Source organism: Sorex araneus, chromosome 2 (assembly GCF_027595985.1).
Source record: "Sorex araneus isolate mSorAra2 chromosome 2, mSorAra2.pri, whole genome shotgun sequence".
Taxonomy (NCBI): Eukaryota; Metazoa; Chordata; class Mammalia; order Eulipotyphla; family Soricidae; genus Sorex; species Sorex araneus.
In genome coordinates, this window is record NC_073303.1 from 41,898,152 (window position 1) to 41,910,305 (window position 12,154).

At 42.9% G+C, this 12,154-nt stretch overlaps 1 protein-coding gene across 1 annotated transcript in view; it reads left to right on the forward strand.

Moving 5' to 3' along the window:
• The window catches only part of CENPP (centromere protein P), a 225,955-nt gene that overhangs the window by 18,355 nt on the left and 195,446 nt on the right, over nt 1–12,154 (forward strand). The window contains exons 3-4 of the mRNA XM_055128778.1: nt 1,655–1,743; nt 9,510–9,595. Coding sequence (XP_054984753.1) covers nt 1,655–1,743; nt 9,510–9,595 — 175 coding nt within the window. The remainder of the gene's footprint in view (nt 1–1,654; nt 1,744–9,509; nt 9,596–12,154) is intronic.

The following is a 12,154-nucleotide window of genomic DNA, read 5'->3' on the forward strand; positions in this document are numbered from 1 at the left end:
GACTTACCAGTTGAGGCCCAAAACAAAAGCAAAGATACCCCCACAAGAATCCCCAAAGATATTCATCAATATACTTAAAAGGATAATTTATGCATTTAAGTGAATACCTAAAACTATTATTGTAAAAAACTAATGCATGCCGAAGGGCATGTGCACTTGCGGGCTCTCCGGGCAGCTCTGTCTTACCGCCCGCGTTTGGTGCTCTGGAACCGCTGTGTATGGGCTGGATCGGGACGGCCATTGGCCAAAGACAGGTGAAGGAAGAACAGGGACCAAGCTGGTTGCTGATTAGTTACCATTTATTCAATCTTCCATCTTTCTCATCTCCCCCACTCCCAGCTCCGTCCTCTCTCTGGATCTACTGCAGCCTGGATTCTTGTCTCTCTCCTTCCTTTTTCTCTCTCCCCTTGCCCTCTAGGCTACCCACAGCCAGGTAGCAAAATCAATATAAGAAAGCCCTTCCTGAGGGCTGTCAGGTTCAAAGGGAACACAACCTAGGGGCGTTCCAAAGCCCTTCCTGACTCTTAAGGTGTTTTTCTCCTTTTCTTAGTCCAAATACTCATTAACATTTTAATACTAGTTATTTTTGTATGGACATAGCAAGAGATACATTGAGTCTTGCCCTGGGTCCTTCTTGTCCCTCGGCAGGACGCTGCTTTTGGGGGTGCTAGGAAGTAAGGGCAGCTGAGGCTTTGGTCAAGAGAACAGATGCCCAGGAAGAAAGTATCATGTAGAGTCAAATGACTCCCAGGTTACAAAAGCATGGCATTTGCTAAGTCTTCCTGTGTCCATACAAAAAGGACATGGCTCTGAATAAACTATGCAAAGAACTCAAGGAGAAGAGAAAAACAATATTTACAAGTCAACAGAACACTAAGAAAGAAGCTACAAATAAACACAGAGGAATGGGAGCACTATGACAGGAGTAACCCAATAAACCTAAACTACCTGAGGCTATGTTATCCTACATATTATTACATCCATAAAGTATCTTTTTTTGTTGTTTTTGGGGCCACAACTGGCTGTGCTCAGAGCTTCCTCCTGGCTCTGTGCTCATAGTGGTGCTCAGGGCACCAAATGAAATACCAAGAATCAAACCCTGGGGGCTGGAGCAATAGCACAGCGGGTAGGGCGTTTGCCTTGCACACGACCGACCCGGGTTCGATTCGCAGCATCCCATATGGTTCCCTGAGCACCGTCAGGAGTTGATTCTTGAGTGCATGAGCCAGGAGTAACCCCTGTGCACCCCCGGGTGTGATCCAAAAAGCAAAAAAAAAATAAAAAGAATCAAACCCTGGTCAGCTGCATGCAAGACAAGCATTGTACCTACTGTTCCGTTGCTCTGGCCCAATATCCATAAAGGCCTGAGTGATAAAATACATGGATTCTATTTCTTTTCTTTCCTGTCTATAATCAGATCATATAAAAATTAAAGACATCTAACATTCACACTTATCTAAGTTTATACCAGCATAATTCTATTTCTTGCCTAAATCTTTTAGTAAAGGATATTATTCAGTGCAGTACACGTTCTTCAGGTACCCACATATACCCACCCACCCACATTTGTTATAGATATTTTCATAAAATTAAATAAGAACTCTTTGAAGAAGATTGATATTGTAAACGAAAATTTTGTTTTTTTGACTTGCAGGTATAAAGAAAATTCTACAAAAACACAGATTATCAGGACATTGCCACATGATTACATTTGAACTTGAATTTCAGGTTCTGGAAATACAGGTAAAAAGAAGTATGATGTGATAACAGTGATTCTATGTTGTAAAATTTTAAATTCCTCACTTGAGCCTCTAGTAGTATGTGCTAGAGGTACCATTTCAAAAAAATGTTGTAAGTAGAAAAAACCCTAGCAAGCATATATGATTGTGTCGTTGCTTGGAGCATGCATATTTTCATTTTTTCCCCTAGGACAAGTCCTGAGTACTTGAGAACAATTCTGAGTGCCTTCAATAGTCAGCCTATATATATATGTATGCCAACCATCTGACATTCTTACCGGTTGCTGCTTAAATTTCCCTAGAATTTAACAGCAAGTATTTTTTATTTCACCCATTTTCCATGAGTCAGGAATATCTGATCTGCTCAGTTTGGTATTCTTGCTCTGAGCTTGTAGTAACCATCTTGGATTCCAGTGATCTGAAGATCCTTTAGGGCTGTAGGTCTCCATTTTAGAGTAGGTCAGAGTTCCAGGAAGTTGTATTGGATTGCTAAGGAACTGAGGAAGGAATTGGGCAAAATCATGTAGAATTAGGAAGTAGGAAGAATGGTATAATGCAGCCTTTGGGAGATGGGGACAGAACAAGGAGACACTTAACAAGGCAGGACTCATGGGGCTGTAGTGATAGTACAGCAAGTAAGTGACTGTACCAGTGACTGATCCAGGTTCAATCCCCAGTACCCCACATGGTACCCTGAGCCCTGCCAGGAATGATTCCTGAACACAGAGCCAGGAGTAAGCCAGGAACACAGCTGGGTGTCGCCTAAGAACCAACAAAAGGCACCAACAAAAAACAAAGGCTTCAAGAAGGGTGAAATCCTGGCATAATTTTGATAAATGATCACTGTATCACTATATCACTGTCATCCTGTTGCTCATCGATTTGTTCGAGCGGGCACCAGTAACATCTCTATTGTGAGACTTATTGTTACTGTTTTTGGCATATCGAATATGCCAGGGGTAGCTTGCCGTGCTCTCCGAGAGGGAGGAGGAGTCGAACCCGGGTCAGCCGCATGCAAGGCAAATGCTGTACCCACAGTGCTGTCGCTCTAGCCCTTGATAAATGATAAATATTGTTTATCATTTGATAAATGATAAGGATTATGTGCATTGATATCAGGAAATAATTTCAGTTGGTCTCACACCTGGGCCTGCAGTGGGTCTGTGCTGAGAGGAACAGGGAAGAGTAACAGGTTCTGTTGGCCTCAGCTCACTAATGTAGTGGAGTAATCGTCACAGCAGAGCCTGTGGCTGCGCGGTGGGCAAGCAGCTCGCCTGCATTCATGTCCATGTGCCAGGATTTATTGTTCTTTTGTGGCATCTGTGTTCTTGGCTACAGAAACTGCTCCAAACTTGGGTTTTTTTTTTTGTTTTTTTTTTTTTTGCCTTTTGGGTCACACCCAGCATTGCATAGGGTTTACTCCTGGCTCTGCACTCAGGAATTACTCCTGCTGGTGCTCAGGGGACCATATGGGATGCTGGGAATCGAACCTGGGTCGGCCACATGCAAGGCAAACACCCTACCTGCTGTACTATTGCTCCAGGCCCTCCAAACTTGTTTTTTGGTGGATTTTTTTTTTGGTTGTTGTTTATTCATTTATTTTTGATTTGGGGGCTACACCCAGCACTGCCCTATGCTTATTCCTGGCTCTACTCAGGGATGACTCCTGGCCAGGCTTAGGGAACCATATCTGGGGCCAGAGATCAAACTCCAGTAGGCTGGGTACAAGGCAAATGATCTACCCAGTGTGCTATCACTCTGGCCCCTGTTTGGTTTTCAGTACAGGCAGTCTGCAGTCTGTACTGAAATGTCAGACCATCAAGGTACTGTATCTTTATGTGTTTGGCAGCCACCCCCACATAGTTTAGAGTGGGTTCAGAGGCCTGGGCTATAGGCTTTGTTTCTCTTTTTGTTTGTTATGATTTGAGATCACACTCAACAATGCTCAGAAGTTACTTCTGGCCGAGTACTTGGGAGTGTTTTCAGCAGTACTTGGGAGACCATGCAGTGCTCGGGATTTGACCCAGGGCTTCTGCATGCACAGCCTGCACTCTAGCCCTCTGAGACTCTTCCTAGGACTCTATTGTCCACAATTCCAGTTGTCATTAGTGGTCTAGAGAGTCTGAAAGGTACTTAGCTCTTCTTATGTCCCTCGTCTGATGATAGAGCGCCCAGTGTCTCTGCTTCCCATCTGTCTCTGATTATCCCCCAGCTCTGTCAGGGTGACCATGAATGTCCACAGTGTGGCTCAGCAAAGGCCTGTTGAAGGCATGACAGGCATGGTTGAGGTATGGCACTGGGGTGGTTCACAAGGCAGGGTCACCACAGTCAAAACAGGACATAGACTCAAATGAATTGGTTCCCTTTGGGTGGGTAGCCTATGCCAGTGACCCCAGGCTTCTCCACTAGAAATCTCTGGATGTTCCATTGCTTAGGGTTCTCTTGTCACACTAATCCCATTTTCTTCCTTTGTGGTCAGTGTGATCTTAAACTCAAGAATGGTGGTACAACAAATGTTCACCCATGTCCTAGCCTATAGCCCATCACATTGGCAGAATCAACCACCTGAGGTCCATTTTCTTGACCTCAGACATCTTCACGGTCACTGTGGAAATTGCCCAGAAACTGCTCTGGGGCATCCTAATTGACTTGATGTCCTATGGATTTTTTCTGCTCTCGATATTTATCTCCTTGGTAATTGCTCTGGTTTGCTCCCAGGGAATTCATCCACATATTCAAGTGAAAATAGAAATGGCCTCTCTTAATGTTGAGGGGACCAAGCCTTCAATTCAAGATGAGTTAATCCCAAAGACTAGTAGACTTGCTACTTAGTGAGGCTGTGACCTTAGAGATCAAATAGACTGGAATATTTCTACTTCATTTTATTCAAGTTACATGCTTTGTTCACCTTAAGTCTCTGAAAGAAAGCACATGGTAGTTTGACACCATCGTGACTCAGATCCAGGATAAAGTTACAATATGGGGCCATGTTTTGTAATGTGGTGTGTTTCTGAAGAATGAGCACTGCCTCACCAGACACATTCCCAGTGTGAACTGACTTAGACCCTGCAGCTCGCATAAGCCTAGAGAGATAATACAGAGGGTAAAGTGCTTGCCCCAAACACAGCTGACTGTGATTTAATTCCCTGGCACAATTTATGGTTCCCCTGAGCACTGCCAGGAGCGATTCCTGAGTACGTAGTCAGAATAGCATCTGAGGACACTGATAAATTAATTGAGCCATATGTAACAAAGAACTTGAAGGTGCTTTAAAGTTCTAGAAGTTTTTTCTCTACTGCTGGAACACAATTGTAGAATATGTTTTCAAAGCTTAGTTTAGTGGCTCATGCTTCCTTATGTCATGATTTTCACTTCAGCATCAGAAATGAGGATAAGCAAATAAAGGATTCCCTTTTCCTCTGAAGGACACTGCCTTATTTTCATTCTGTTAAGCCAATAAATTAATGCAAGAAAGACCAGAAGTTTGATCTTCATTATTAATGGCTGTGTGACCACTGAAAAATTGGCGTTAGGAAATGTGCAGATCCCAGAGCTCTGGTAGAATGCATGGGGCGTTTGCCTTGCACTCGGTAGAAACATGTTTTTATTCCTGGCACCCCATATGGTTCCCTGAGCCCACCAGAAGTGATTTCTGAGTGCAGAGCCAGGATTAAACCCTAAGCACCACCAGGGGCGGCCCCCAAATAAAACAAAACTGAACAAAAAACCCCAACCAAAAACAATGTAGAAATATTGGTTTCTATCCCAGATGCTTGCTGGGGGAGGGGGTGGTGCAGAGAAGAGAAATGGAAGGCAAGGTTCTCTGAAGGGTTCAGAGCACAGCGCCTGAGACACAGTGTAGTGGGTAGGGCACTGGCTTCCCTGTGGCCAGCCTTGTTCCCATCCCCAGCACCACCTGCGATCCCTCCACCTCAGGGTCAGAGGTCCTGACACCACTGGATTTCACCCTCAACTAATTTTTTTTTTTAAAGAATGATATAGAACACAGTTGTCGTTGAATCTTTCCAAAGAGATGTAAGTTGTCATTATTCACATTTCAAAATACATAGGTGTTTTTAATGTGCTTGAGTTTATTTGCTTAACTTATTACAGAAAGACCAAATTTTCTTTCCTGACTATGATAGATCACTCACTTTTTCTCTGCCTCTTTGCAATTTTGTGATTCTTCTAAAGAACCACTAGTCTGATAAGATGTGGAAAGATGTGGAAGCAATTTCAGCTTTTTTTTTTTAATTTCAGTTCTTTTTTTTTTTTTTTTGGTTTTTGGGTCACACCCGGCGATGCGATGCACAGGAGTTAATCCTGGCTCTTCACTCAGGAATTACTCCTGGCAGTGCTCAGGGGACCATATGGGATACTGGGATTCGAACCCGGGTCGGCCGCGTGCAAGGCAAACGCCCTACCCGCTGTGCTATCACTCCAGCCCCTAATTTCAGTTCTTAAAGTAAGAAATCTTTAGGGATGAGTTATAAATGGAATTCATAGACTTTCTTGGGGGAATGAAAAGAAGAAACAACAATTTTATTTTACTTTGTTGCTTTGAATCATACAGTATCATGAAAATTTTTTAGAAGCTCATGTCAGTAGTAAATCTTCACATTCTGGGCCTCCTTGAATGAATATACATCGATAAAACTATTGACAAAGTATACATTGATAAAGATAATAAGTTTCTAGATCAAAGAAGATATATGTATAATTTTTTTTAATTGAATCACCATGTGGAAAGTTACAAAGCATTCAGGCTTAAGTCTCAGTTATACAATGGTCGAACACCCATCCCTTCACCAGTGCACATATTCCACCACCAAGAACCCCAGTATACCTCCCCTTCCACCCCCAACCCCCTGCCTGTGTAGCTGATAATTTTCACTTTACTTTTCTCTTTACTTTGATTACATTCAATATTTCAAAAAAAAAAAACCTCACTATTATTGTTTGGAGTCTTAGACCTGCTGAAAAGGAAGCATTTGATAATTTGTTTTCCATTGCTGAGAATGAAGAACTATGAGATCTTGGATTTCTGTATTTTAGTATTTTAGTAACTAAGTCCAGGGAAATTTCTGCCATAAATTGCATCACTGCAATCTCGTACCTCTCTTTAGTGGTCCTTATAAGATGGTGGTCACCATGCCTTTCTCTCCCCGCCCCCCCCCCACCGCTGCCCCTCTCCGCCCCGAAAGGAAAAGCGGAGAGAGAAAGACCTTTCCCCTCCTGGGGTGGCATGGCGCCGTGGCTTAGTTTACAGTCTAGAGACATTTCTGCAAGAAACTGCTGGTACCAAAAGCAGTTTAGCTGGCCTCCGGGATCATGGTCATTCAGCAGCGGAGAGGCCACACATGTGCGGCCACCCAGGTCACAACTCAGCAGAGAGCGGTGCTGGATATACGTATAAATTGATAGTTAAAAAATCTGTTCTAAAAAAGCATTGACATTTTATGTGTTTGAGCAGATTTTTATAGTTGGTTTCAAAATTTAAAAAGCAATGGTTCATTCACAGCAACCCTCCATATTAGAAAATTTCCACTAGAGGGAGATGTTTAGCTATCAGAATATTTAAAATAACCTAAATAATAAAACTCCTTTACCTATACAATGCTGTAACAAAGTCATAGGAATATGAGCGATAGATTTGGGAACCCCGTCCAGCACAGACAGGGCAGAAATGAGTAAGTGAAGGAAACAGGAGTTTATTGGGGTGCGTTCTCTGGAGAGCTCCATGAACCTCTGATGAGTCTGGGGTAGGGATGTACTCTGGGAGAGACTACAAGGGCTTTTAAGTTTTCTTGGGCAGGAAAAGGGGAGAAGGAAACAGACCAGTGGAACCAATGTGCTTGGTCTAGCCTGTTACTTGCAGGGGATGGATGTGAGGAAGTATGGAATGCAGCCTGGTAGCTTCCTGTCACCAGGTGTGTGCCAAAAGTCTGTCTTCCTTGATGGGGACATGGTGGTCCTTGATTCTGGGAATGTTGCTGTCTCATCAGCAGGTCACCATTTGATCCCGGCTGCCATTTTGTTCAAGCATACCTCACAATGAGTTTTGAACCAACATGTTACAGTCACCCAATACTTGGTAGAGTGATTGATCCAAAAGTGACCTTATAGTCTATCCAGCTGAACCCCATGAGAGATGCAGTGATCACCCACTTTTGGCACAGCAATTGTCAGAGGAGGTGGAATATAACAGTTCTGTTCCCCAGGTTTACAGATTGGTGTTAGCACTGCTCACTGTTTTTGAGGCATTGAAAGAACTTAAGAAGTAATATGTCAGTATAAGCCATCCATACAGCACAATAAATCAGATAGATTGCAGTTTCTTGGTTTTTGGTTTGGGGCCACACTGGATAGTGCTCGGGGCTTACCCCTGACTCTGTGCTCAGAGATCTCTTGGTGGGGCTCAGGGGACCATATGTGGTAACAGGATTTGAACTGGGGTTTGTCATGAGCAAAACAAGGCCCCCTACCCGCTACATTACCAACTTCCACCTGGTTGCCGTTTCTTGGATAGTGGTAGACTAAGTATGTTTTCTCTCAAAATGAAAAGCAGTAAGATGATCCAAAATGCAATTATTTTAGTGAAAAGGAATCTAATCTCCAAGTAAGCTGGTACCCATTAGATGTGAGACTTCCATCCTCCCCAGAAATCAGATTACATGCTTTAAAAAGGGGAATAGAGAATCTGAAACAGAACTTGAGAGCTGAAGAAGAGTGCAAGGAGCTGTAGAAAGGGTAAAAATAAAACTATAAATTAGAGTGCTTGAGTACCACCCAGTGTGGTCCCCAAACAAAAAAATGGGGGTGGGGGAGAGAGAATGAGAGAGAAAGAGAGGGAGGGAGGGAGACAGGGAAAGGGAGAGAGAGAGGGAAAAGGAGGGAGGGAGAGAGAGAGAGAGAGAGAGAGAGAGAGAGAGAGAGAGAAACTTGAAACTTGCTGGGATAGATGAGATTTTTTGGGGGGGCTGGGGGATTTTATTTTGTCTTGGTAACACACCCAGGGGTGCTCAGAGCTTCTCCTCACTGCCCTCAGGGACTCGGGGAACTACTTGGGGTGCTAGGAACTGAACCTGGGTCAGTCTTGTGCAAGGCAAACACCCTACTCACTCTGGCCCCTGGGATTAAATATGGATATTTTAATTATATTTTGTCAAAATGATTTCCATAATGGATGTACTGACTGAGAGTCAGATATGCGGATAGGTCTGAGTATATTTATTCGCATTGGTATCTTTAAATCTCTGTGCATTTTGAAGTAAAAATCTTATCTCGTATTAATTTAAAGTTGTCATCTAGTGAGTTCAGACACTTTTTTCCCCACGTAAATCCTCATTTCCCTCTGTATTATTTTTTTTTAGCCCATGCCATTTGTCATTTTTATTTTTCAGATCTTGTCATGTGTGGGAATATATTTTCCTTAGTTTATTGCTTCTTTTTCTAAATAATGATGGGTGTTATTTTTAGTTTTTTATTCTTTTTTTGGTAACTTTCCCCTGAATCATCAGTTGTTTTTATTTCCTCTTAATATTTTATGTTTTCAGTGTTTGCATTAAAGTAAAAAAATTTTTTGAAATTCACTTTGATCTTTGGTTTTGAGTAAGGATTTCATTTTATTATTTTAAGAAATACCCAGTGTTTTTAGTATCTTGTATTGGTTAGATTTTCCTATTATTAATGGTATTTTACTTGGCATATTTAAAGTTTTTTCATTTTTGTTTAAAAGTTTGTCTGATGTATAAACTTTTTAAATTTCAGAATAAAGAGAATTCGTCTTCCGTTATTACTGATCTCAATATAATAGAACCCACCAACTATCCAGAATTAAGTGAATTTGTTTCTAGGTAAGTTATTTTATAATTTTGTTTTGGGGGATTGTTTTCACTACAGTTTTAAGCTTTTTCTTTTCTTTTGTATTTTGGTTTTGCAGTGTTGGGGATTGGCGGTGGTGCATGTGCTTTATATTCTTATTTGTTGTTGTGGGGTGCTCAGGAGTCACTCCTGGTTGGCTCACGGGACTCCGGGATGTCTGCCGGTCAGCTGCCTGCAAGGCAAGCGCCCTGCCTGCTGTACTATCTCTCTGGTCCGAAGAGCTACATTTAAAAAAATTATTTTTTTATTTAAATATAGAAAAAAATGGCAACTGTTGATACAATTCTAGGATTAAGATTGATTAGATAACAGAGTTGCAGTATTAATATCAATAGATCTAGAAAATTTCTGTCAACATTGTTATATATGACTGCAGGTTTGTAAGTCCCTGTTTAAGAATTTATTAAGCGTTTTGTTGCTTCGGAGGTGTCTACATGGTCACAGAGTCCGGACATTTCCAGATCTATGGTCTGAGCTAAAGAGTTGACAGGGTGGCAGGTGTGGGTGGTGGGCGGGACTGCGGGTCTCCCCCCACCCCTGTACTCCAGAAGTACAGGGGTGGGGGAGAGGCTACCCACCCTGACTCCAAAGAAACAGCAGAGTTTCTCCTGAGCTGCATCCTTAACCAGCTTACCTTTTCCTTGTCTTGATAAATTAATAATTAGAATATTTCTGAAATCAAAATACCATATTAGAACTTGTATTTAAGCTTAGGTGAACAGGGTGAGAGATTGTCTGAATTCATCACGTCGACCAAGACGATCCATGGTAACTCACAGTTCCAGAAGGCTGAATCTAAACTTTGGACATGGGAGTCTCCCGGTGGACAGTTCCACAATGAAACTGACCACATCATATTTAGTTGAAGGTTTTGCCTGACTGATGTCGCTGTTATCCCAAAATACCAAACAGGATTGGATCACCGTCTCCTTCGTGCAAAATTCTACTTCACAGAGCAGGGAGAAAGGTCTGCAAAGTTTAAGAAGAGAGCTCCCAGAATGACACCAGCTGGGAGCTCTTTGGCACTGTTGCGGCAGCATGGGAAGATGGCGTCATTGGCAACATCGACGAGGAATACGATTGACTAGTTCAGCACCTCCATGACTGCAAGAGGAATGTCGAGAGTGGGAAAGCCACAAACAGATGCCTGTCTTTGGAAACTCTCGAGCTTATTCGCCAACGTGGTTTGTCACGAGCCTCAGGCAACCACAAGCTAATGTCCGAGCTCGCAAAGCTGTGCAGAGAAGCGATAAAGGAAGACCTTAAAGAGAGAAGAGCAGCAGTGTTGGCCGATGGGGCAGAAGTATTCGCAGTGCTCGCCTGTCCTTCGCCAACTACAAGACCAAGATGACTGCCCTCTGACGTCCTGATGGATCTATTACATCTTCCAGAAGGGTAATGGAGAGGATTATTCGCGACTTCTACTTGGATCTCTTTGACAGCCACGTCCACCTGCCCACATACCAAATTCTGCAGGATGGATATGTCGTTCCCTACGTCTTCCCTTCCGAAATATGACACGCCATTTCGTTGGTAAAGACTCGTACAGCACCTGTTCCAGACAAGGTCAGACCCAAACACCTGAAGAATCTGCCGCCAGTACTCATTAATACACTGGCTCGGCTCTTTACACCCTACCTGTCCGTAGGCAAGGTTCTGTTCCAGTGGAAAACCTGCAGGACCGTTCTGTTGTACAAGAAGGAAGACATCCAGGACATTGGCAACTATCACCCAATGTTCCTGTTATCCGTCATCTACAAGTTGTTCACTCGAGTCATCCTGAATAGAATAGGCAGAAGACTAGTTGAAGGACAACCATGCGAGCAAGCCGAGTTCCGAAAAAGATTCAGCACGATCTACCATATCCACACAGTGACCAAGCTCATTGAAGTTTCACAAGAGTTCAAGATGCCACTCTGTCAAACGTTCGTTCATTTAAAGAAGGTTTTGATTCTGTTGAGACTGAAGTGGTCATCAAAGCCCTAGCCAAACAAGAGTGTTCAAACTCCCAGGGTGATTCCTCCCATATTCTTTTCCCCAAGAGTTGCTTTAGCTATTTGTGGGGGCTTATTGTTCCATATGAGTTGCAGGAGTGCTCACTCCATTTCTTTGAAGAATGTCATGGGTATCCTTATAGGGATCGCATTGAAAGTGTGCAATGCTTTGGGGAGTAGTGCCATTTTGACAATGTTAATTCCCCCAGTCCATGAGTAGGGGATATCTTTCCATTTCCTCGTGTACTCTATTCTTTCTTTTTTTCTTTAAAAAATTTTTATTAGTGAATCACCATGGGGTACAGTTACAAAGTTATGAACTTTCATGTTTGTATTTAGTTTACATTCCTCCACCCGTGCCCATTCTCCTCCACCATTGATCCCAGTATCCCTCCTACCACCCCCATCCCAACCCCCACCACCCCACCCTGCCTCTGTGGCAGGGCATTCCCTTTTGTTCTCTCTCCTGTTGGATGTTATAGTTTGCAATAGAGGTATTGAGTGGCCATTATGTTTGGTCTATAGTCTACTTTTGGT